Source organism: Chiloscyllium plagiosum, chromosome 18 (genome assembly GCF_004010195.1).
Source record: "Chiloscyllium plagiosum isolate BGI_BamShark_2017 chromosome 18, ASM401019v2, whole genome shotgun sequence".
Classification (NCBI taxonomy): Eukaryota; Metazoa; Chordata; class Chondrichthyes; order Orectolobiformes; family Hemiscylliidae; genus Chiloscyllium; species Chiloscyllium plagiosum.
Genome location: NC_057727.1, coordinates 32044292 through 32067808, shown reverse-complemented (window position 1 = coordinate 32067808; position 23517 = coordinate 32044292). Strand labels below are relative to the sequence as shown.

General features: G+C 39.2%; 1 protein-coding gene across 4 annotated transcripts in view; it reads left to right on the top strand.

The window, feature by feature from the left end:
• arhgef3 (Rho guanine nucleotide exchange factor (GEF) 3) overlaps positions 1 to 23517 on the top strand; it is a 328180-nt gene that overhangs the window by 182559 nt on the left and 122104 nt on the right. For 3 of the 4 annotated variants that reach the window (XM_043708105.1, XM_043708110.1, XM_043708108.1), the window contains one exon: positions 3404 to 3466. In XM_043708105.1, coding sequence (XP_043564040.1) covers positions 3404 to 3466 — 63 coding nt within the window. The remainder of the gene's footprint in view (positions 1 to 3403; positions 3467 to 23517) is intronic. The other variant, XM_043708109.1, reaches the window with a different exon arrangement.

The following is a 23517-nucleotide window of genomic DNA, read 5'->3' as shown; positions in this document are numbered from 1 at the left end:
ACTAATGGGATAAGCAAGAAAGATGAGACAACATTTTTGTTTTAAGAATATCGTGGGTGGAAAATATCGGCAAAATGTCTGTGGCTCAGAGTCAAAACAGAAGAGAAAACGAGGTGACTTTCCCACCTTTTGATATTGTTTTTGGCAGTGTTGTCACACTGCTGTTTGTGGCAATCCTCAATTTGATAGCCGGTCAGTTGGATCTAGATCTTGGCTTGAGTCACCAGGTCTTTATTTTCGGCTGAGTCTTTGAGTGTTTTTTCCTTTTTCTGTGAGTGGAAAAGATAGAGGGAGAGAAAGAAGGATTGTGATTTTTCTGAGAAAGGGTCACCTGACCCAAAGCATACACAGATGTTGCCAGACCTGCTTAGTTTTTCCAGCAACTTCTCTTTTTGTTTCTGATTTACAGCATCTGCAGTTCTTTCCTTTTTTATTGTGATTTTTCTTCCTGACATTTTTTGGAGTTCTTAGGTCCCAGTTGCTCCCTCACATTTCTGTGATAAATTGTACTTAAACCAATCTACAAGCTGTGATTGGCAGTTTTTTTTCGAAGGCACCGGTGCCATTGTGTCTCACAAAAGTGTCAAGTCCAGGTTCAGCAAAACAATGCCATACAGTTCCTTTTTTCTTTGAGATATTAAAAAGTTGGTTCATTTTTTGCAACAAAGCAGCCCAAACTCCAATTTTACAGTTTATATTTCAAGTAAGATATATGTAGTCCTTTCAACTGGTTGCAACAAAGGCTTAATTTCTTTTTAGCACAAGCCTATTACATTCTCTACTTCAAATGCAGGTAGTTATTTTTACTGATAAGTTTACTTGGGTTACACAAATGCAAATGTATCACCTGCTAAACCAAAGAAAAATAATAAATTTGCAACGCTAAGTATATGGACTTTGTACAGTCACTTGGACCCATACACTTTCACATATACACTATTAAGGAAGATAAAACAGAGTTCAAGATCGGCGGCACGGTGGCACAGTGGTTAGCACTGCTGCCTCACAGCGCCAGAGACCCGGGTTCATTTCCCGCCTAGGGCAACTGTCTGTGTGGAGTTTGCACGTTCTCCCCGTGTCTGTGTGGGTTCCTCTGGGTGCTCCGGTTTCCTCCCACAGTCCAAAGCTGTGCAGGTTAGGTGAATTGGCCACGCTAAAATTGCCTGTAGTGTTAGGTGAAAGGATAAACGTAGGGGAATGGGTCTGGGTGGGTTGCTCTTCAGAGGGTCGGTGTGGACTTGTTGGGCTGAGGGTCTGTTTCCACACTGTAAGTAATCTAATCTAATCTAATCCTTGAGGTATCCTTGAACATAACGCTTTGACCTGTGACCACAGTTGGTAAAGGTGTGTATCACAGTTATCTTTTAAAGTTCTTGATTCTCTTAGGCTCATTTCCAATCAGTACTGTCAAACCAGATACCTTGCTTCTTTACCAAGCGAGCCTTCGTAGCCTGTGTTCAGCTCTCCATCATGGATTCCACCTTCTCTCCTCTGCCAAAAGAGAACTCTATGAAATAGTAGCTCAAATATACAGAGTGTACTATAGAATCATAGAATCCCTACAGTTGGAAAACAGACCATTTGGCCCAATAAGTCCATACCAACCGTCCGAACAATATCCCACCCAGATCCATTCCCCTACCCCTATTACTCTACATTTCCCCTGACTAATGCACCTAGTCTACCCATCCCTGAACACTATTGGCAATGTAGCATGGCCACTTCACCTAACCTGCACATCTTTGGACTATGGGAGGAAACTGGAGCACCTGGAGCAATCCCACGCAGACACGTGTTGAATGTGCAAACTCCAAGTCGCCATAGTTGGAATTGAACCTGGGTTTCTGGCGCTGTGAGGCAGCAGTGCTAACCACTGAGACACTGCGCTGCCCATTGTCAGCTGAAGTTACATTTCTTAGGGCTTAATAATTTCAGGGAAGGTTCCATCTCCAACATGTGAAGATTGCTACAGTTGTACAAATAAAATAAGAAATCTACTCCAAGAGATCCTTCTAACTGAGCTAATTGCTCTTGGGAAATGTGTTAATTTCAGCTCAGACTGTCTTTGCTATAATTCACATCAGCTTCATGAAACTTGGCCAACCTATGTGGATCTCTGCAGTTATTTTAAATCAGTGTTTTGGTTCCTTTTTAAAACTACTTCATGGCAGTTTGAGGTATTAAATCTGCTAATACAATTCAAGAACAGTAGTCCATTTTATATGTAATCATGATAATGAAGAGAATCAAACTGCTGAAGTCTGAGATTAAAACAGAATGTGCTGGGGAAACTCAGCGGGTCTGACAGCTTCTGTGGAGAAAGAAATAGAGTTAGTATTTCAAGTTAAGCGTTACTCTTCTTCGAAAAAGACTCATACAGGACTCAAAGCATTAAGTTTGTTTCTTTTTCCATGGATGCTGCCAGATCTTTTGATCTTTTCTCCAGCTGCTTTCTGTTTTTACTTCACATTTCCAGCATCTGCAGTATTTTACTTTTATTTTGCTGAAGACTGACTTCTGTGATATTAGGGACCATAGGAGGAGACCAAAATGAACCATCCACTTGACATTTTTAGCTGAAATTCTTCAGCTTAATGTTTTGCTCTGATTTGTTGGGTATTGTATTACTGAGTATGCAATATTTATTTTAAACTGGCTTATTTAAACTGGTTAATGCATCCATGAAAGGAGCAGACAAAGGAATTTAAATGTGTTAAGTAGTTGTATAATCTGAATTGCAGGCTATTATTTTCAATATTTATGCAAGAGACTTGAATTAGGAGTATATTTTTCATTGTGTATAAAATGAACAAGAATCTTTTCTTGAACTGTCATCATTTTAAAAGATGGCTCACTTTTTTTTTAATCTTTTATGCACTGAGAAAAAATATACTTCAAGACTTTTCTTTAGAAATATTGCAGAGTGCAGTAAATACACTTTTTGCAATGATTAACCATTCCTCAGCCATCAATTATGTTTGAAGTGTGCCATTCATGGAAGCCAATGTAATAGCCAAGTTATTGAATGGTACCATTGAACCAAGATTTTTGAGATTTTTGGGCTCAAGCTCACTCATAGACCTGAGTAAGTAATCTAAGCATCCATTTTAGTACTAAGCAATTACTGACGGTGCTTTTGGAAACCCTGCTGTCTTTGCAGTTGGGCACAAATTCCCTCACTGCCCTACCTATCATTTGCTCTTCATGATTCATTGGTAGGACCTTGCTATACTTGCATTGGCTGCTGCATTTTCCTGTTTTAAAATAGTGACTACATTTTAAAGTTACCTATTAGCAATGAAGCACCTTTGGATATAATGAAGCCATGAGAGGCAGTATATCAATTGTACTTTGTTCTTCCTTTCCTTCTTATATAATGATCTGATTTCTTCTATTTTCATAGAAGAAGCGGAAGCAGAGAAAAAGAGATGAAGATTCACTGAGCCTATGCAGCCTTGATGGAAGTGTAAGCAACATTTAAATCATTCTGTAGACTGTGCAAACTTCTGGTTTATAAGCAACCGACCAAACAAAATGGTGAATTATCTTGCCTGTGGGCTACGTGGTATATGTTGTTCTAAAACTGAATGAAACACAGAAGATGAATGATTTGGCAATGCTATTGTGAAGTGTATAATTGTTTCCTTGTTTCAAACCCTTATTTTGGACCTAAAAATGCCAATTACTGGGTAAATATTTGTGGGATTTATTTTAACCAAAGAGTTTTTTTTAAGTGAATTTTTTTATCTTTGTAGGTTCTCCTGACCAGTGGTCCTTGTTTGTTTTCAGAAATTCTTTATAGATTCTCAGTGGAGTTTTCTGGATTTTATTTTCCATTTTGAATGTTAAGTTCTAATTTGTTGCTATTTTATTTCTATTAAAGCAACTTACATGTAATTTTACAAAACAAAGCCTGTGTGTGAGAGGAAAGAGTTTAATATATTGACCTCGATTTTCCGATCACAACAGCAGTTAATGTCCATTTTAAATCAGTTACTGAGTGCATTATGAATTAAAAATGGATCTGTAGCCCTTGTGGGAAAAGTTTGACAAGTGCTAGATTACCTTTGGTGGCAAGTTTGAATTTGGGACCTAGGGAATCATGGAAACAAGTACATGCTTTATTACTGTGTAAGGTGTGTTCATTGTCAATGTCCTCTTCTGCATGTTCCTTTCTTTTGCAAAAGGTTAGATCAATGCTACGCCATGCACTTCTACTGTAAGCAAGAGCTTTTTTTCAAGTAGGTTTCATTGTTTGCCATGGAATGGCACACAGCCCAGTTGCAATCTTTTTCAAAATGATTGGTCACAAATCCATTTAAGAGGTCTTTGTATGTGTCATGGATCTTGCTGGTGTACACCCTCAGAGCCATTATGGTCGAGCCAAGATTGTCTAACTCTTTCATCATTCCAAATGTCATGGACTTTGAAGGGTGACATTCCCTATCGTCACTGAATGAAACTAATAATACCCTCACTTAATTTAGCTCATCAGTCAAGGTAAACTACCAGGTTGTGCCCACTGGTGTGTATTACCAGCTAATTGGAGGCATGGGGGTAAGCTGAAGTCAGTAGATGCCAATGAGTTTTACTCTTGTTCAAAACTGAAGTTTGCAGCTGACAAAGATTCAGAAGTACTCGTCCTGTCATTTATGCAATTCAGGATCATCAATGGCTGACAGAAAATACAGAGTATGTACAAATAAATCTTTTTCAGATTGGCAATATGTAACAAGTGTTCTGTCACAGGGATTAGTGCTGGAACTTCAACTGTTTATAAAATATATTAAAAGTAACTGAGATGAAGGGACTGAGGGTATTCATGCTAAAGTTGCTGATGACACAAAGCTAGTTAGGAAACTGATTTATGAAAAGGACATAAGGAGGCAAGAAAGAGATATAGAGTGGACAAAAGGGTGGTATATGGAGTATAATGTGGGAAAAGGAAGACTGAATAAAATGAGTTGAAGTAGAACATTGATAATGAGTAAATTAATGAAATTAATGAGTGACAAATCTCCAGGACCTAATGTTTTCATCCAAGAGTGTTAAAGGAAGTGGAGGAGCATATTATAGGCACCCTAACAATAATCTTCCAGAGTTCCCTAGACAAAGAAGTTGCGTCTCTTGCTCATATCACTGTACAATTTGAGAAGGACAAAAGAGGAAAACCAGGGAATTACAGGCCTGTTAAGCTAACTTTTGTGGTGAAGAAATTGTTGAAGTCTGTAATCGAGGTTGGGATAACTGAACACCTTGAAACTTAATCAGGGAGAGCCAGCAGGGATTCATGATAGGTAGGTCATGCCTGACAAACCTCATTGAAATTTTTGAAGAGGTAAGTTAATGGATAGGAAAATGTTTGTGGATGTTGTTAAATTTCAAAAAGCATTTGATAAAATCCCACATGAGAAGCTGTTAATTTGTGTAGAAGCCCCAGAGTTGACAGCAAATTACTGACATGGCTGGGAAGTTAGTTGAGTGGGAGGTGATAGAAAGTAGGGATAATAGGTAGGTACTCATATTGATAGGATGTGGTCAGTGGTGTCCTGGAAGGGTCAATGTTATGGCATCAATTATTCACATTATTTATTAATTACTTCAATAATTACTTAATTACTTCAATAATGACATGTATCGAAATTAAGTGACATTGCAGACAGTGGAGATAATCGCATAAAATTACACAGGGATATTAATAGACTAAATGAATGGACAAAAACGTGGCAGATGGAGTTCAATGCAAACAACTGTGAGGTTATCCATTTTAAGACTGAAAAACAATAGATCGAGTACTTTCTAGATGTAATGAAGTTAAATAAAGTGGATGTCCAAAGAAACCCGGAGGGTCAGGTGCATCGATGTATATGGTAAAAACAATAACTGCAGATGCTGGAAAACAGAGTCTAGATTAGAGTGGTGCTGGAAAAGCACAACAGTTCAGGCAGCATCCGAGGAGCAGTAAAATCGACGTTTCGGGCAAAAGCCCTTTATCAGGAATACAGCTGTATTCCTGATGAAGGGCTTTTGCCCAAAACATCGATTTTACTGCTCCTCGGATGCTGCCTGAACTGCTGTGCTTTTCCAGCACCACTCTAATCTAGACTCCCGCATAGATCTATATGAACAGGCACAGGAAATAATCAAAAAAATTAATGGGATGCTGATCTTTACATCTCAAGGACTGGAGAGCAAGGATGCAGAAGTAACATAACAAAACCATTGTTAGACCCCACATGGAGTACTGTGAGCAGATCTGGGCACCACACCTAATATCACCCTTGGAGGGAGTACAATGTAAGTTCACAAGAATGATACCTGGATTTAAGAGATTATGAGAAAAGATTATACAAAATAGGCCTATTTTCTCTAGGATTTAGAAGGTTAATGGATGATCAGATTAAGTATTCAAGATATTAAGGGTCTGTTTCCATGCTGTATAACTCTATGACTCTATATTAACAGAAAACGACAGGGAGGATAAATATAAACTATTTCCATTGGTTGGGGATTCTATAACTAGGAGGCATATTCTAAGAATTGGGGCCAGACCATTCAGGAAATTTGTTAGGAGACACTGCAACACACAAAGGGTGATAGATGGACTGAAAACAAAAATTGCTGGAAATCACAGCAGGTCAGGCAGCATCCGTGGAGAGAGAGAGCAAGCTAACATTTCGAGTCTAGATCACTCTTCAGCAAAGCTGGTGTGAAAGGCGGAAGGGACAGCATTTATGCAATAGTGGGATGGGAGGTGGAATGCTGAGGAGAAAGTCTGTTGATAGTTCAGATTAAATGATCAGAATGTGAGAAGGGCAGAACAATGGTGTGTCTAACTGCCAAACTGGAAAGGATAAACAGTTCCAGGGACAGCATTTACGCAATAGTGGGATGGGAGGTGGAATTCTGAGGAGAAAGTCTGTTGATAGTTCAGATTAAATGATCAGAATGTGAGAAGGGCAGAACAATGGTGTGTCTAACTGCCAAACTGGAAAGGATAAACAGTTCCACTGGAGTGGGGAGAGAGGAGACAGTGACAGAGAATATAACAAATAAAGCTAAAAGAAAGGGAAGGAATGGGAGTTAGTTCATAATCTGAAGCTAGGAGGAAGTGAGGACTGCAGATGCTGGAGACCAGAGTTGAAAAATGTGATGCTGGAAAAACACAGCAGGCCAGGCAGCATCCGAGGAGCAGGAGAATCGACATTTTGAGCATAAGTCCTTCTTCAGGAACCCGAAACGTCGATTCTCCTGCTCCTCGGATGCTGCCTGGCCTGCTGTGTTTTTCCAGCATCACATTTTTCAACCATAATCTGAAGCTGTTGAATTCAATATTAAGTCCAGGGTGATTGATGGAACTCTTTTCTCTAATCTGCAATAGATGCTGTATCAGTTATTAATCCTGAATCTGAGATAGATATATTTTTGTTAAGTAAAAGGACATGGACCAGAGTAAGCTATGGATTGAGGCCACACATCAGCCATGATCTCCTTGAATGGAGAAATAGGCGGGAGGCTGAATGGCTACTCCTCTTCCTATGGAGTAATAAAAGGAATCTGTAGTGTAAGGTGTGTGATTTATATATGTTTTAATTTCATTTATTTTATAATTGGAGTTGAGCAATTGGTATGTGGGTTTTGGTCTTTCTGAAGGGATTTAATGATTAACATTGTAGATAGTTCTGGGTTTGGAAATTTGTTTACATTGGGGGAGTATTTTATGAGCAAAGAAAGTAAACAGTTGTGCATTAGGCTTTCAGTTTAGAAGGTCAGAGATTGTTCTTTTTCTTTTGATGTGGGTAAATACCCATTTCTTGTAAAGGTGATTCCAGTGAAACAAGTTATACCTTGTGCATATGGAATATCTTTGCTGCTGTCACTAGTAAAGGAGGGAGAATAAGACAGGAAGAGAAATATATCTAGAACTATTAAAAACAGATAGTAAGAGCTTCTGTAGGAAAAGGAAGAGTAAGTTAAGTAAGTTTTTGTCCTCAGACAATTAGTCTAGCAAGTTAATAGTGGAAAATAAGGAAATGACAGATGAATGGAAGAGATACTTTGCATCTCTTCAGGTTAAAAGTTGTTTCAGAAATAATTTTGGAATCAGGAGGTGAAATGGAAGGAGGAACTTAAATTAATTATAGTCATTAAGAAAGTATGACTGGTTCCAAGGTCCTGATGGACTTTATCCTAGCATGTTACTAATGGTGACTGCTGACACTGGAGATGCATTGGTTTCAATTTTCCAATATTCCTTTAGTTCTGTAAAATCCCATCTTTGAAACAAGCTAATGTAACTCACAATTTAAAACAGGAGGAAACCACAGACCATTTAGCAAAACATCAGTCAGAGGAAAAATGATGGAGATGATTATTAAGGAGTCCATGGCAGGGCACTTAGAAAATCTCAATTCAAAGAGGCAGAGGCAGCATGGTTTTGGAAAAGGGAAATCATCATTGACTAACTCATTGGAGTTCTTTGAAGAGGGAACAACCAGCCTGGATAAAGGTGAACTTGTGGATGTGGTGTACTTGAATTTCCAGGGGCATGTATCAATGCACTGACCAATAAGGTTAAAAATCACACAACACCAGGCTATAGTCCAACAGGTTTATTTATAAGTATTAGCCTTCAATTTAGAAGTACAGATATAGTTATTATGTTTGCAGATGACACCAAAATTGGAGATGGAGTGGACAGCGAAGAAAGTTACCTTGGATTACAATGCGATTTTGATCAGATGGGCCAATGGGGTGAAGAATGGCAGATGGAATTTAATTTAGATAAATGTGAGGTGCTGCATTTTGGGAAAGCAAATCTTAGCAGGACTTATATATTTAATGGTAAGGTCCTAGGGAGTGTTGCTGAACAAAGAGACCTTAGAGTGCAGGTTCATAGCTCCTTGAAAGTGGAGTTGCAAGTAGATAAGATAATGGAGAAGGTGTTTGGTGTGCTTCCCTGAATTGGTCAGAGTATTGAGTACAGGAGTTGAGAGGTCATGTTGCGGCTGTACAGGACATTGGTTAGACCACTTTTTGAATATTGCATACAGTTCTGGTCTCCTTCCTATCAGACAGATGTTGTGATACTTGAAAAGGTTCAGAAAAGATTTACAAGCATGTTGCCAGGGTTGGAGGATTGATCTATAGGGAGAGGCTGAACAGGCTGGGGCTGTTTTCCTTGGAGCTTTAGAGGCTGAGGGGTGACCTTATAGAGGTTTATAAAATCATGGATAGGGTAAATAGATGAGGTCCCTCCCCTGCGATGGGGGAGTCCAGAACTAGAGGATATAGATTTAGGATGAGAGGGGAAAATTATAAAAGAGACCAAAGGGGCAATCTTTTCACAGAGTGGGTGGTCCTGTGTGGAATGGGCTGCCAGAGGAAGTGGTGGAGGATAGTACAGTTGCAACATTTAAAAGGCATCTGGATGGTATATGAATATGAAAGGTTTGGAGGGATATGGGCCAGGTGCTGGCAGGTGGGACTAGATTGCGATGGGATATCCAGGTCGGCATGGACGTGTTGGACTGAAGGGTCTGTTTCTGTGCTATACATCCCTATGACTCTATTTAAATGGAGCGTAGTTGTATAATTCTGGGATGCAGAAGGATCTGGGTGAAACATAAAAGACTACTGGTTGTTAGGTCACATTATGATTTCACAAACCTTTACTAGCAAATTGTTTGCTCAATTTCTAAGCTGCTCAAAGCAAAACAAAGCTGAAAGACGAGTTTGGCATGTGTCATGGGTAAGATGACATGTAGTCCCATTGTACCACCGATATGACATTGCAAAACATCTGCCTCATCGGTCATTGTAAAAGCCTCACTTCAATAGTTTCCTCATTTCCCCTTCCCCCACCTCACCCCAGTTCCAAACTTCCAGCATTGTCCCCATGACTTGTCCTACCTGCCTATCTTCTTTTCCACTTATCCATTCCACCCTCCTCCCTGACCTATCACCTTCATCCCCTCCCCCACTCTATGCTACTTTCTCCCCACCCCCACCCTCCTCTAGCTTATCTCTCCACGCTTCAGCTCTCTGCCTTTATTCCTGATGAAGGGCTTTTGCCCGAAACGTCGATTTCGAAGCTCCTTGGATGCTGCCTGAACTGCTGTGCTCTTCCAGCACCACTAATCCAAAATCTGGTTTCCAGCATCTGCAGTCATTGTTTTTACTTAGCTATGTATGAACGCTTAGATTTCTATCATGTTAAAAACCTTTGTGGCTGAAATTTAATTGGGAAAATTTATCTTGGATGACAACGTAAATGTCACAATTTAGAATTTCCCAGTGGTGTGGGTGAAATGTTTCACCTTCATTAAAGCAACAGACCACTGAGCTATGGGGGATTAATCAAGCTTAAATTTTACTTTCTTTAACCAGTAACCACCCACCTCTTCTTAATCTTGTGAAATCTATTCACAAGTGACAAACACCCTTTTGATCCGTACTGGCTGTTAACTTTATACTCCTATTTGGCGCCATAATTTATGTTGATGTTGTGTATGATTCCCATGAATGCTCATTTAGCATTTTCTGCAATTTGAGAATGTAATTTGCCTATGATTATCAATACTCTGAAGAAATGATTAAGAGTCAGAGCAGCGGTTGCAAAAGTTGCCTCACTCAATGTGAAAACTGATCAGGTAAACCATTCCTGTATAATATTTCAAAATAAGCACACTTTGAGGGAGGTCAACTTCAATCAATAGCAAATGTTTGAGAGAATCAACAGGTAAAATCTGTTTGGGACGTACACTTCACTCCTTCAGGTTTTAAACTCTCAGGTAATTTTATTAACTTGATTGTCTAAAATTCTAAAAAAGCGTTTTATAATGCAATGAATGGTAAGGAAATTGAGTCAATCACAAGTAGTTAATGATGATGCATCTCTGGTTCTCCTTGGCTAACTTCTCAAAATATATTAATCAGCTGAAGCTATTCAAACATCTTTCTGCACAAATTTATTATCAGTCACTTCAGCTGAAGCCACCTTGTCTGGAAAGCAGGAAACCAGAAAAGCTGAAATGATGTTATGTGTAAAGTCCTGCAAGAACAATTGTTGATTTCAAAACAGCTTAAATGACTTGTATATTTGGTTGTTAAATGAGCGTTAGTTAGAATCATGGCGCTATGCAAAATAAGGGACAAAGTGCATTTTGTCTTTTTCTTTCATATTTCACATGTATATTTGTATATTTCACATGTATCAAGCTCCTTCTCTGTAATCCAGTTTCATTTGAGATTTTGGTATTCCCTTTACAAACTATACTGGACTAGGGGAGGGGGACCTAACACCACACACTTCTACAGTGACTTCATGATTTGGGAACACTTGTTTCAACACCAAAGAGAAATCCTGTAATCACGCATGCATTGTGGTATTTCTTGCTAGTGAGGTACAGGACATGATCAGAGGACAGAAAGCATGGTAAGCACAGGCTCAGTACGGTTATTAATCATGTGGAGAAAAGGGTTGCATTTCTAGACCTGGCCTTATTTTTGAATTGATCTGACTGTGTTTTTAGCTTACTGACAGAATTTTCACATCTTGGAATAGTCTGTAGGGTTTTGGTAGCAGGGAAACGACAGTAAGACAAGTACTAAAAGATTTTATTTTATAGAACCGCCAGGATAAATAGAGTAATTTTGGAATTTTGGCTGCTTTTTTTAATCAGAAAGCCTTGATGTCAAGAACCAGGATCACATATTCCTGACCCTATGGCTGGTCTTTTATTTCCTGCTAATTTTCAGCATAACTGTATCTACACACCGTTCCATAAAATAGTTATAAACAGAATCATAAAATCTTACTGCAAAGACAGTAGATATCTACCCCATCACGCCCATGTCAGCTATTTCAAAGAAGTATCTGACTAGTGCCATTGTGTTACTCTTTCAAAGTTTTATTTTCATGTATTTACTCATCTCCCTCTTGATGCTATTATTCAGTTTGCTTTTGCCACCTTTTTGGGCAATGCTTTCCAAATCATTAGAACTCACTACACAACAACAAAAAAGATCTTCATCTCCCTCTGTGATTTTTTGCGAGAGTACATATACTAACAGAGTTTTAATTTTGATAGCTCAAAGTTAAATTTTGTCAGTTCATTCACTGAATTTGTCTTTACAATAATCATAATTACCCTCAAGATTCTAATAAAGTGACAAAGGACATTAGTGGGAATGGTATATTTAGTAATAAGTGAACGAACTAAAACTTAGCCAGATTGATTTGCTGTTAGAGCAAATTAATTTCTCTATCTTCGTCCTAGTTCTCCTTTTCTCCATAAGCTACACCTTGACTATGGTTTAACCGATAGGCATGCATTCTGCCTCTCAGATTTTATCTCCTTGTGACTTTATCAGGAACAACCAATATGAACTGCTTAACATCAGTATGCGCATGAAAATTATCTTATCTTCCATTAATCCTCTTTTGAATGAGCCACCATTTTGTTCAGTCAGCTATTGGAAATACCTCTGCTACAAGTAGCCAATCATATCCTCTCTGTAACAATTGAGGTGAAATGAGTCACTTATAACAAGTGGATATTCAATCCTATGCCAAGATCATGCATTGCTTTCTCTGGTGTAATTTGACCCTTCATCAGCTAACTTTGCTTCTTTGATTTTTTTTAATGTAAAATATATTTGAAAATAATTTTTCCAACGTGACTTCATATGGTGGGTTTTTAGCAGCAGGATTGATTTGCCCAAATTAAAAGGTAAGTGTTTCACTTTGCCAAGGAGTTAGCTTTTCAGTTGTAAGTCAGCTTAATTAAGATGTTGTGATGAAGAGTAAGCAAGCTACAGATTGTGCAAATTCCATAGATAACCAAGGAAGGGTTTGGTTGTGATTTGCCTGTCTTTTAATGCCGGACTATTTTCCAAGTGCTTCTGATGCAGCTGCCATATGTTACTGCCTTGTACACCTGTACAATCCCCATCACCACAAGTTTGACATGTGGAAGGTGCACCAGTATTTCCTCCAAGCAGCAAGTGACTGGGTCCATTGTAAAAATCATAAGATATAGTAGCAGAAGTAGGTCATTCACTCCATTAAATTGGCTCTGCCATTCAATGAGATCATCCACATCTACCTGTCAAATCCCCTAAGAATTTTCTATATCTCAATTAGGTCACCCCTTATTCTTCTAAACGCTAAAGAGTACAGACCCAACCTACTCAACTTCTCCTCCCTAAGACAGTCCCTCTATACCTGCTACCAGCCTAGTGAACCTTTTCTGGACTGACTTTAATGCTGATATATCTTTACTGCCAATTTATTGCCAATCTCAAGTTGCCCTTGAGAAGATGGTGGTACGCCATCTTGTTGAACTGCTGTAGTCCACCTGCTGTGGGTTGACTCTCAGTGCCATTGGGGAGAGAATTCCCTGAATTTGATCCGTGAGGTCTTATCTTAGACTAATGTATCAAATACCTTCTGAAAATATAAGCATGTTACATCCACTGCTTCCCCTTTATCTATACTGCTTTTACCTCTTCAAAGGATTCTAGAAAATTCTAGAAAATGATTTTCCCTTCATGAAGCTCCTGCATGATCATGTTATGTGTTTCTAAAGGCTCTGCTATTGCATCCCTTACTCTCATGAAACTTGACAGGACAAATGCAGAGAACTTGTTTCCCCTGTGCGATAGCCTAGGAACAGAGGGCATAGTTTCAGAATAAGGGGTTGCATATTTAAATTAGAGATGAGGAGGAATTCTTTCTTTCAGAAGGTTGTGAATCTGTGGAATTCTTTACCGCAAAGGGCTGTTGAGGCTGGGCCATTAAGTGTACTCAATGCCAAGATAAGACAGAGTGTTAATCAATAAGGGAATAAAGGTTTCAGGGGATGACAGAAAAGTGGAATTGAGAGTTATCAGATCATCAATGATCTCATCGAATGGCAGAACAGACTCAGTAGGCTGAATGGCTGCTTCTGCTCCTGTGTCATATGGTCTTATTAAGTGTAGCCTTAACAACAATACTCACACTTTAAAAACAAGTAAAGAAAAATGTCCTTAACGGATGATATAATAACAGTGCCATGACTTAACTGGTAATAGTGCACCATTTATGCCCCACAGTTCCACAAGCCATCAAAGAATGTATAAAAATTCCAATGTGACCACCAAAACTCAACTTTCCTAACTGTTACTCAGAACAAGAGGAAACTATACCAGGTTTTGTTTAGTAACAGTACAAGTAACCTTTAGTACCGCACTTAACTTTAACAAGACCATTGAAAAAGAAAAGATATCTAATTTTATGTAATTTAACTTTGTAATCTTTCAAACACTTTCAAACATAACTAATACAAACAAAAGACAAATGGCCTGACACATATTCATGGGTGGTGAAGAATATTGACTGGATAAATATAATTATGAAGTCCAGACCACAAGGCGGAAGAGATTTTTTTCTCTCACAGACCTTTTGCGAGTGTGAAATACTGTTGTCAGTACAGCGATGACTGTCCTCTCATTCGGTGCTTCAACAGGTAAACTCAGATCTGTTCTTTTGTGAATTCTTTCAACATTCTGGAGTTTTTGATTCCCCCCCCTCCCCCCAGCTGCCCACATTAAAAGAGAGAATGTGGATGCTGTCTGCAAACTGGATGTTTTCATTCTCCAGTCCTCTTGGCACTTACACTTTTTAACATTCTATAGCTCAACCAGTTAGAGAATTGTTGCCAGGCAGAATTTCCTGAGCTCTAACAATTTTTTTTGTAAATATATTTATTGAGAAAAAAATATTGAATTTTTTACAAAATTATAAACTTACTACAAAATAATATAACAATCTGATATTATAACAACTATAACAGTAAACAAACTGCTACTATACTCCACAAACAATTTTTAAGGAAGAAAAAAGAAAATAAGAAAACCCTACACAAACTACCATTTAATAACTAAATTAGACAAAAATCTAAACTAAATTGATTTGAACCAAGGCAAATTAAATTAAGTTACAACACTCAGCACAATCCTACCAAAGCTCCCAATCACTGGGACCATCAGTTGGCAAACCCGTATTTATTCGGAATTCCTCCTCCCAGGGGATCCTGACCTGCCAGACACAGTCCTCATGGCTACACAAAGGCCCTGACCAATATCGCCGACAAGCCTGCGTATAGTTCAAAATGGGCCGCCGTGTCCTATAAAAGAGTTTCATTTTCTTGTGCACCATATTCATGAGGACGCCCAAGGAGATGTGCTCCATAACTAACCTGCGCCACCCTGAGAGTCCTGGGGGCTTCTCCAACACCTGGCTCATCAGAATATTCTTCCTGGCACAAAATGAAAGAATATTAAACAGTTTCTTCCCATGCACGTCCAAAGAGGGGAGATTCGGCAGACCCAAGAGGAGGGACACCGGATCTACCTTGACCTTGGTTCCCAAGGTCCCTTCCAAGACACTCACTATAGTACCCCAAAACCTACAAAGGTTGTGGCATGACCACAAGCAATGAGTAAGAGTACCAATATCCGTTTATATTTGGGGCACACTAGGGACACTCCTGTCTTAAATTTCGCAAGCCACTCCGGTGCCAAATAAGCCCTGTGGAGTACATTCAGTTGCATAGCCTGCATCCTATTGCAGATCAAAATGTTCCTTGTGTCCTCCCAAATACTCTCCCATGCCTCTGACGAAATCTCCACCCACAATTCCTCAGTCCAGATCCCGCACAACCGCTCAATGGCCTTTGAAACATTACCTCCGAATAAATGATAGAGGGTGCTGACCGAGGGAGTACCTGTGGAAGTACTCGCCTCTCCACATCAGACTTATAGAGACTAACCATTAATGTAGTGGTTTTCTGTATAAAGTCCCTAATCTGAAAACAATGAAAGAGGTCCTTCCTAGATCATTCATATTTCTGTCTCAACTGCTCAAAAGACATCAAGACCTCCCCCTCAAATAAATCTCCCAGACAGGAAACTCCTCTAGATTCCAAGAGTCTAAAGCCAGAATCCATCGATCAAGCTGGAATCCTGGCATTCCTACTATAGGAGTAAAAGGGGAAGTTTGTCATGGATTGTCCTCACTTTGTCACATCGTTCTCCATGCTTTAACCGTGTTAAGGACAATTGGATTTCTGCAGTGCTCCATAACAATCCTCATCTTATCCATAAACACCAAATTAATGAGGAGGCATTTCGCCTGGCTGACCTCAATGTCCAGCCAAATTGACCGTGAGTCTGGCAAGCCCAATGAGCCACACAGGACAATAGGGAATTTCATTTATATTTTGTAAAATCTGGAAAGTTTGCATTCACCTTTCTTCGCCACCCCCCCCATCCCCTGCAGAAGCTACAATTTGGCGAGCTTAATAAGAGGCCACCAATGACACCAGATAAAAGATCCCAGCCAACTGCTAAGCCTCTGTAGCACTTGCCTAGGCAGCATTAAAGGAGCATTCACATGGGATATAATAAATGGGGAAGAGCATTCATTTTGACAAGAGGTATTCTACCCAACCAGGATATCAGAAGATCCTCCCAGCACTGAAGGTCCTGTCTTAACTTCTTCAGCAACTGCACAAAATTAGCCTTATATAATTGATCAAAGGCATGGGTGATAACAATGCCTAAGTACAGGAAACCTCCCTGTGACTACGTTCTATTGAGTCTTAGTGCCACTTGGTCTCAGCTTCTCTGTTTCTTTTCTTCCCGAAAGCAACGTTGGATGGCACAGCTTAATAATGTGCAACACTTGCATTTTTAAACTTGTAAAAATTCCTTTTTTTAATTAAAGCAGTTCTTCCAAATTAATTCAATCAATTGGTCTGGTGTGTGTGTCAAAAGTCATGACTCCCAGAATCCTTTCTTACAAACTTTGTTATGAATAGTCTGGGGCTGTTTTCCGTGGAGCATTGGAGACTGAAGGGTAATCTTATACAGGTGTATTAAAATTATGAGGAACAGGGATCTGATAAATAGACAAGATCTTTTCCCTGAAGTAGGGGAGTCCAGAATAGAGGGCATAGGTTTAGGGTGAGGGATTTAAAAGGGATCTAAAGGGCAATTTTTCACCCAGAAGCTGGTGTGTGTATGAAATGAGCTGCCAAAGGAAGTTGTGGAGGCTGGTACAATTCCAATATTTAAAAGGCATCTGGATGTCTAAATGAATAGGAAGGGTTTGGAGGGATATGGGCCAAGTGTTGGCAAATGGATCTAGATTAATTTAGGATATTTGGTCATCATGGATGAATTGAACTAAAGGGTCTGTTCGTGTGCTATACCTCTCTATGACTCAATGATTCTATAAGTAACCACTGAACCTCTGTCTTTAAGAACATGTTTATTCAGAAGAATAGAATCAAATTGATTTCTGCTCTGCTCTGCTTAAAGAGTTAGTAAGCAGGATATAACTCACTTAGAGGTTATATTATTTAGTAGACAGCTCTAGATCCTTTGCACCATCTTACACTATATATTTATAATCTAGTGTATTTGTATTTGTGTAGCACTGGCACCACAATCCAGCAGTGATGCCACTCCCTCTCTACCTGCACCCAGCTCATTTCAATTGTGCTTCTCCAGCTCTGGCCATGCTTTGTTTGCCTTGTTCCTGCTTCTCCCTCAGTCTCTATGACCTGCCACCATTACCATGTACCTTCTTGCTGCTCTTCCAATCACAGGTAGATTCAGTCCTGTGTTTGCTGCTGATAGATCCAGTACTGAACCTATTAGCAAAAATCACAGGAGCGAAGCAACCTTTGATTGAAGGAGCTAGACCTCAGTAATTGTGTCCACGCACCATAAGGCAACCTGTTCTTGAATGTTCCTGTGTGTTTTGAGGTGAATTAGCCCACATGTGTATTATTAAATACTGTTGCATGGACAATGAGCCTGCGTCCTGTACAGCCTGGAGTCCTGCAATTAGCAACATTTGCACCTGCATCACCAGGGCCTTGGCGCAGTGTGATGGGTAATCTTTGTGCTAAATTTTAATGGAGGTGTTAAGAAGAGCAGGGATGGTTGTGAGGGACTTTTCATCTGCCTCTTACCATTGCCCTGTTCTACCACAGTAGGAAAACTGGAGATCAGCCAAAAAACTGATGATAAACACATCCTGCAGGCACGCCACTCTGCAATGAGGCTAAAATAATGCAGAGAAGATCTCACCCTCCGAAGCTGGAAGTCAATCTGATTGATTGGCAACACTAAGAGCTCTCCAGTAGAAAGATCCCAGACCCAGATCAGTCGGACTTATTGGATGAAGCATGTTCATGCAGCTTAAGAAATCGGGATAAAGGTGTATGGTGGGAAAGAATTTCAAGTCCAGCTGGGTAGGAAGGGCGGTGTATTATATTCTCAGGGTTACCCTGAAACACAAAGGGCACACCCTTCCAAACATCGCACATCACTTTCTACTTGAACAGAAACAGAAAGTTTATCCACTCCAGCTTGACTGAGACAAACAGCATCGAAACAAGTCTTTTGGCCCACCATGTCTTTGCCAATAATTATATGTACAAAAATATCCTTAAGACAATTGCTACATCTTTGAAGAAATAGAACTGGATCTTACATGCTTCCACTTCTAGTGTGAGAGCATGTGAAGAGAAATTTTAGAGAAAGGCATGTAGAACAAGGTTTAAATGAGAATATAGATAACATGGTCAGTAAGTTTATGGATGACACCAAAATTGGTGGTATAGTGGACAGTGAAGAAGATTATCTAAGATCACAGAAAGATCTTGCTCAATAGGGTCAATGGGCTGAGGAATGGCAGATGGCGTTTAATATGGACAACTGCAAGGTATTGCATTTTGGTAAAATAAACAAAGTAGCAACTTATACAATTAAAAGTAGGACCTCAAGTGGTGTTGTAGAACAGAAAGAAATTGGGGTTCCAATACATTATTCTTTGAGGTTTGTATCACATGTGGGCAGGATGGTTAAGGTTGGCTTGCCTTCATTACTCAGACCTTTGAGTACAGGAGCTGGGATATCATGTTGAGGTTCTACAGGCATCGGTGAGGCCACTTCTAGAGTACTGTGTGCGGTTCTGGTTGCCCTGTTGTAGGGAGGATATTATTAAATGGAGAGAATTCAGAAAAGACTTACTAGGATTTTGCTAGGAATGGAGCGTTTGAATTATATGGAGCTGCTGGATAGGCTGGAAGTTCTTTCACTGGAGTGTAGAAGAGGGAGTGTAAGAGATCTTGTAGAGGTTTATAAAATCATGAGGGGTATAGATAAGATGAAAGGCAGGTGTCTTTTCCCAAGGGTGGGGGATTTCAAGACTAGGAGGCATATTTTTAAGATGAGAGGAGAAAGATTTAAAAAGGACATGAGGGGCAACAATTTTACAAAGAGAGTAGTTTGTGTGTGAAATGAACCTCCAGCGGAAGTGGTGAGTGCCAATTCATTTACAATGTTTTAAAAGACAAATACAAGAATAAGAAAGGTTTGGAGGGATATGGACCAAGTGCAGGCAAGTGGGACTAACTTAGTTTATAGCCTAGTTGGACCAAAGGGTCTGTTTCCGTGCTGAATGACTCTGTGCCTGTATAAGCTGAGGGGCTTGCTCATCATCTCGCCATTCAATCCTACGTTAGTCCTACAATATGAAATTGGCAGCCATCAATCATTTAAGGGCCCAATTGAGTTGGGTTTGTTTTCCCTGGAGCATAGGAGGCTGACACTAAACTATAGAGATTCTATTTACCTGCTCTTAGTCCAGAGCCTACAATGCCCTGGCATTTTAAGTACTAATCAAGATACGTCTTAAATATTGTAAGAGCACCTGCCCCCACCACCAACTCAGGCAGTGCATTCCATACTTCTATTCCACTCTGGGTGGAAATATTTTTCCCAAACTACTTACTTCTCATATTTGATCTTAAGACACATCTGCCACTGGGAAAAGTTTCTCACAATCTACGTACTTAATGGTGACTGTACTGTCAGCAACAGACAGTTAAAAGAGGGATTATTTTAGGTTTAATTCAGTTTTTTAATAGCTAAGACACAGAATTGGAAATCTCATTACTTTGTAAAGTTATTAATTCTATGAATTTAAAAACAAACCTTGCAACTTGATTCTGTATTTTGACTAAGAATCTACGAGTGAATATCTTAAAACAGAGCTGATCATGCACAACATGTGAAGCTGATGTTTTGTTGTGTCTTTTTTCATGCAGTCTTGCTTTGTGACTACAGAAATCTTGCTTTTAGCACTATTGGACGATTGATAATAAAATCCAAACTCAAAACACTAATCAGCTTAGGGTGTATTTATATTAATAAGAACATGGTTTTAAATTTTAAATATGTGACTTCCGAGATGTTTCATGATGTGCCCTTTTCCACCCACAAATTCAAATAAATGGACTGCTGTCCAGTTGAAACTTCATTTAATCATGACATTAAATTAAAGTCTCAACATTATCTAATTATAATTGAAATGACTGACTTGGATAACTATATTTCTGGAACAAAGTATCAATACTAACCCTTTCAAGGTATCAACCTAGCTTTAGGCTTATGCGTATAACCCTCTACATAATGTTAGCCATGCTTTTACCAAGTTATTTTTGATCAAAAACAAACTGACAGTGTCAAGACTGAAAATAAACTTGCTGCAAATTTACTAAATATTAGTAAAATTATAGACTACATTAAGTGTAAGCTACCAGCCTAGTAAAGTCTATCCTGTAACAGAATGTTATCCTGTAACACATAATTCTGAGATCCCTTGAGGGAATTTCATTGCATTTTCAACATGCTCAACATAACCAATCTCTAACTGTTTGAATGCATTGTGTGATGGTTCCCCTCACAACACCATCAGTTTATGCCTCTGACAATTACTAAGTTAAATTTCTTTGTGTAGGTACTTTCAGGTCACTAGTTTCTATTACATCAGACTTTATTTGCCAATGTTTTGCAGTATTGATGTGTAAGAGAAATTGTGATAATGTGTGAAATAACGCCCTGTCAAGTTTCTGTCTCTTAACTTGAAATGAGCCGGTAGCATATTTAAGACACAGCTAAGTATTAGTTGTTTTGGAAAGCATTCTATCATATTAAGAACGATAAGAGCTTCAAGGGGTTTTACCATTGATAGGGTGAGACCTTGTGTCTGTTTCAGAAGCAACTTGAAATGTTTCAAAAGCCATCTTTGAGTGCAACAGTTGTTTTAACTTTGACTTTTAAATTAATTTGACTCTTGAGTGATTTCAATAAAAAATAATTAAAGATTAAGCCCAGAAATTATGCATTATTACTAATCCAATTTCAATGTGTAATGGGGTCAAGAAATTATTTTGGAAGGTAAATGAAATGGAAACCATTTCCATTGGCCATTCATACTATTATTTATCCCTCTAAATTCCATCGTACTTTTACAGCTCTTCAAGCAATCTCTTCACTGAGTTACTAACATATAATGTTGAGGGCCAATGGAAATTTGTTTACATTTCATTTATCTGTTATATATTTCTCTCTGCATACTCAAGGTAAATTGGACAGTGAATTATAAGGTGCTAGCAGCAATATTTTCTCTAAGCTGCAAGGCCACAGCCACCGAAAAGTTATCTGCAGGTTGCAAAAGATCAAACCCTCTAAGTTCCTGTTTGGGTGTAAAATTAAAGCTGACACATGATAAAAATAATTGCTTTCACAAACCAGAAAACAATTAGATGGTATGTTGGCTACCAAGATCAGCAAAGATGGGAGTCACTAAAGAACTTTGAGTCTGAACTTTGTGAAGAATTCAAAAATAATTTTCTGCAACTAAAAGTGACATTTTGCAGCAATTTTAATTTATTTGCTTCCACCACTACAGACCTGGATTCACTTCTGAAAAGGGGGTCCACCAGAGATTTGACAACTTCCCCTCAAGTGTAGGTATGGTATTCCAATGGGTATATGTTAGTGTCTCATTATCATGGAGAAGGGCATTAGAAGACAGAGCAATGGAAAGACAGATAGCATTGAGGACCTCAAAGATATTTTCCCTATGGAAATAATTGACAACTCAGCTAATATGAAGATTTTGTTGAGAAGATTTTCTAATTTATTCTTACAATCTGCAGTGGTGGACTTCTTATTTCTTTATTTTTCTAATTATTTTTCTGAAGAATTTGTATCAAGGAATCAGTACCTTGGTACCTAAGATGATTCTGTAAGTGGCGACTTGTAAACTTTTCACGGTACTCACCTGAATATATTTGACACTAAAACTAATTCAGTTTAATTCAAGATATAAATAGGAAAAGTGGACCTCTCCAAAGAGGCATTAAAAGTAGCTCTGCCATTTACTGCCTGTAGATGTGAAACTATGGTCATCTCTCATCTCTGTCTAGATTCTAAAAGTGACAACAAAACTGAATTTATGCAAGGGCATGACAGGCAAAGGGGACTTATATCAGTCATGGCGCAATACAGGCATGGATTCATCAAGTGACAGGTGGATTTTACTGGAGAGTTGATGAAATCATCATCTTGGGCATTACCGAAAGCAAGATGAGTCATGTGCTTGTTAGCTTTTCAAAGATCCAGATGGAACCCATGTTGCTTTGTGCACTTCAACAGAAATTCCACTTAATGACCCCATCAGAAAGAGTTTCCGCTCATAGAGTCAAAGTGATAGAGCTGTACAGCACGGAAACAGATCCTTCGGTCAAACCCATCCATGCCAACCAGATATCCCAAACCAATCTAGTCCCACCTGCCAGCACCCGGCCCATATCCCTCCAAACCCTTCCTATTCATATACCCATCAAGATGCCTCTTAAATGTTGCAATTGTACCAGCCTCCACCACATCCTCTGGTAGCTCATTCCATACATGTACCACCCTATGCATGAAAAAGTTGCCCCTTAGGTCTATTTTATATCTTTCCCCTTTCACCCTGAACCTATGCCCTCTATTTCTGGACCCCCTGACCCCAGGGAAAAGACTTCGTCTACCTATCCTATCCGTGCCCCTCATAATTTTGTAAACCCCTATAAGGTCACCCCTCAACCTCCGATGCTCCAGGGAAAACCGCCCCAGCCTGTTCAGCCTCTCTCTCTATAGCTCAAATCCTCCAACCCTGGCAACATCCTTGTAAATCTTTTCTAAACCCTTTCAAGTTTCACAACATCTTTCCGATAGGAAGGAGGTCAGAATTACACGCCATATTCCTGTACAGCCACAACATGACCTCCCAATACCTGTAATCAATATTCTGACCAATAAAGGAAAGCATACCAAACGCCTTCTTCACTATCCTATCTACCTTCTTCACTATCCTATCTACCTGCAACTCCACCTTCAAGGAGCTATGAACCTGCACTCCAAGGTCTCTTTGTTCAGCAACACTCCGTAGGACCTTACCATTAAGTGTATAAGTCCTGCTAAGATTTGCTTTCCCAAAATGCAGCACCTTGCATTTATCTGAATTAAACTCCATCTGCCACTTCTCAGCCCATTTGGTCAAGATCCTGTTGTAATCTGAGGTAACCCTCTTCACTGTCCACTACACCTCCAATTTTGGTGTCA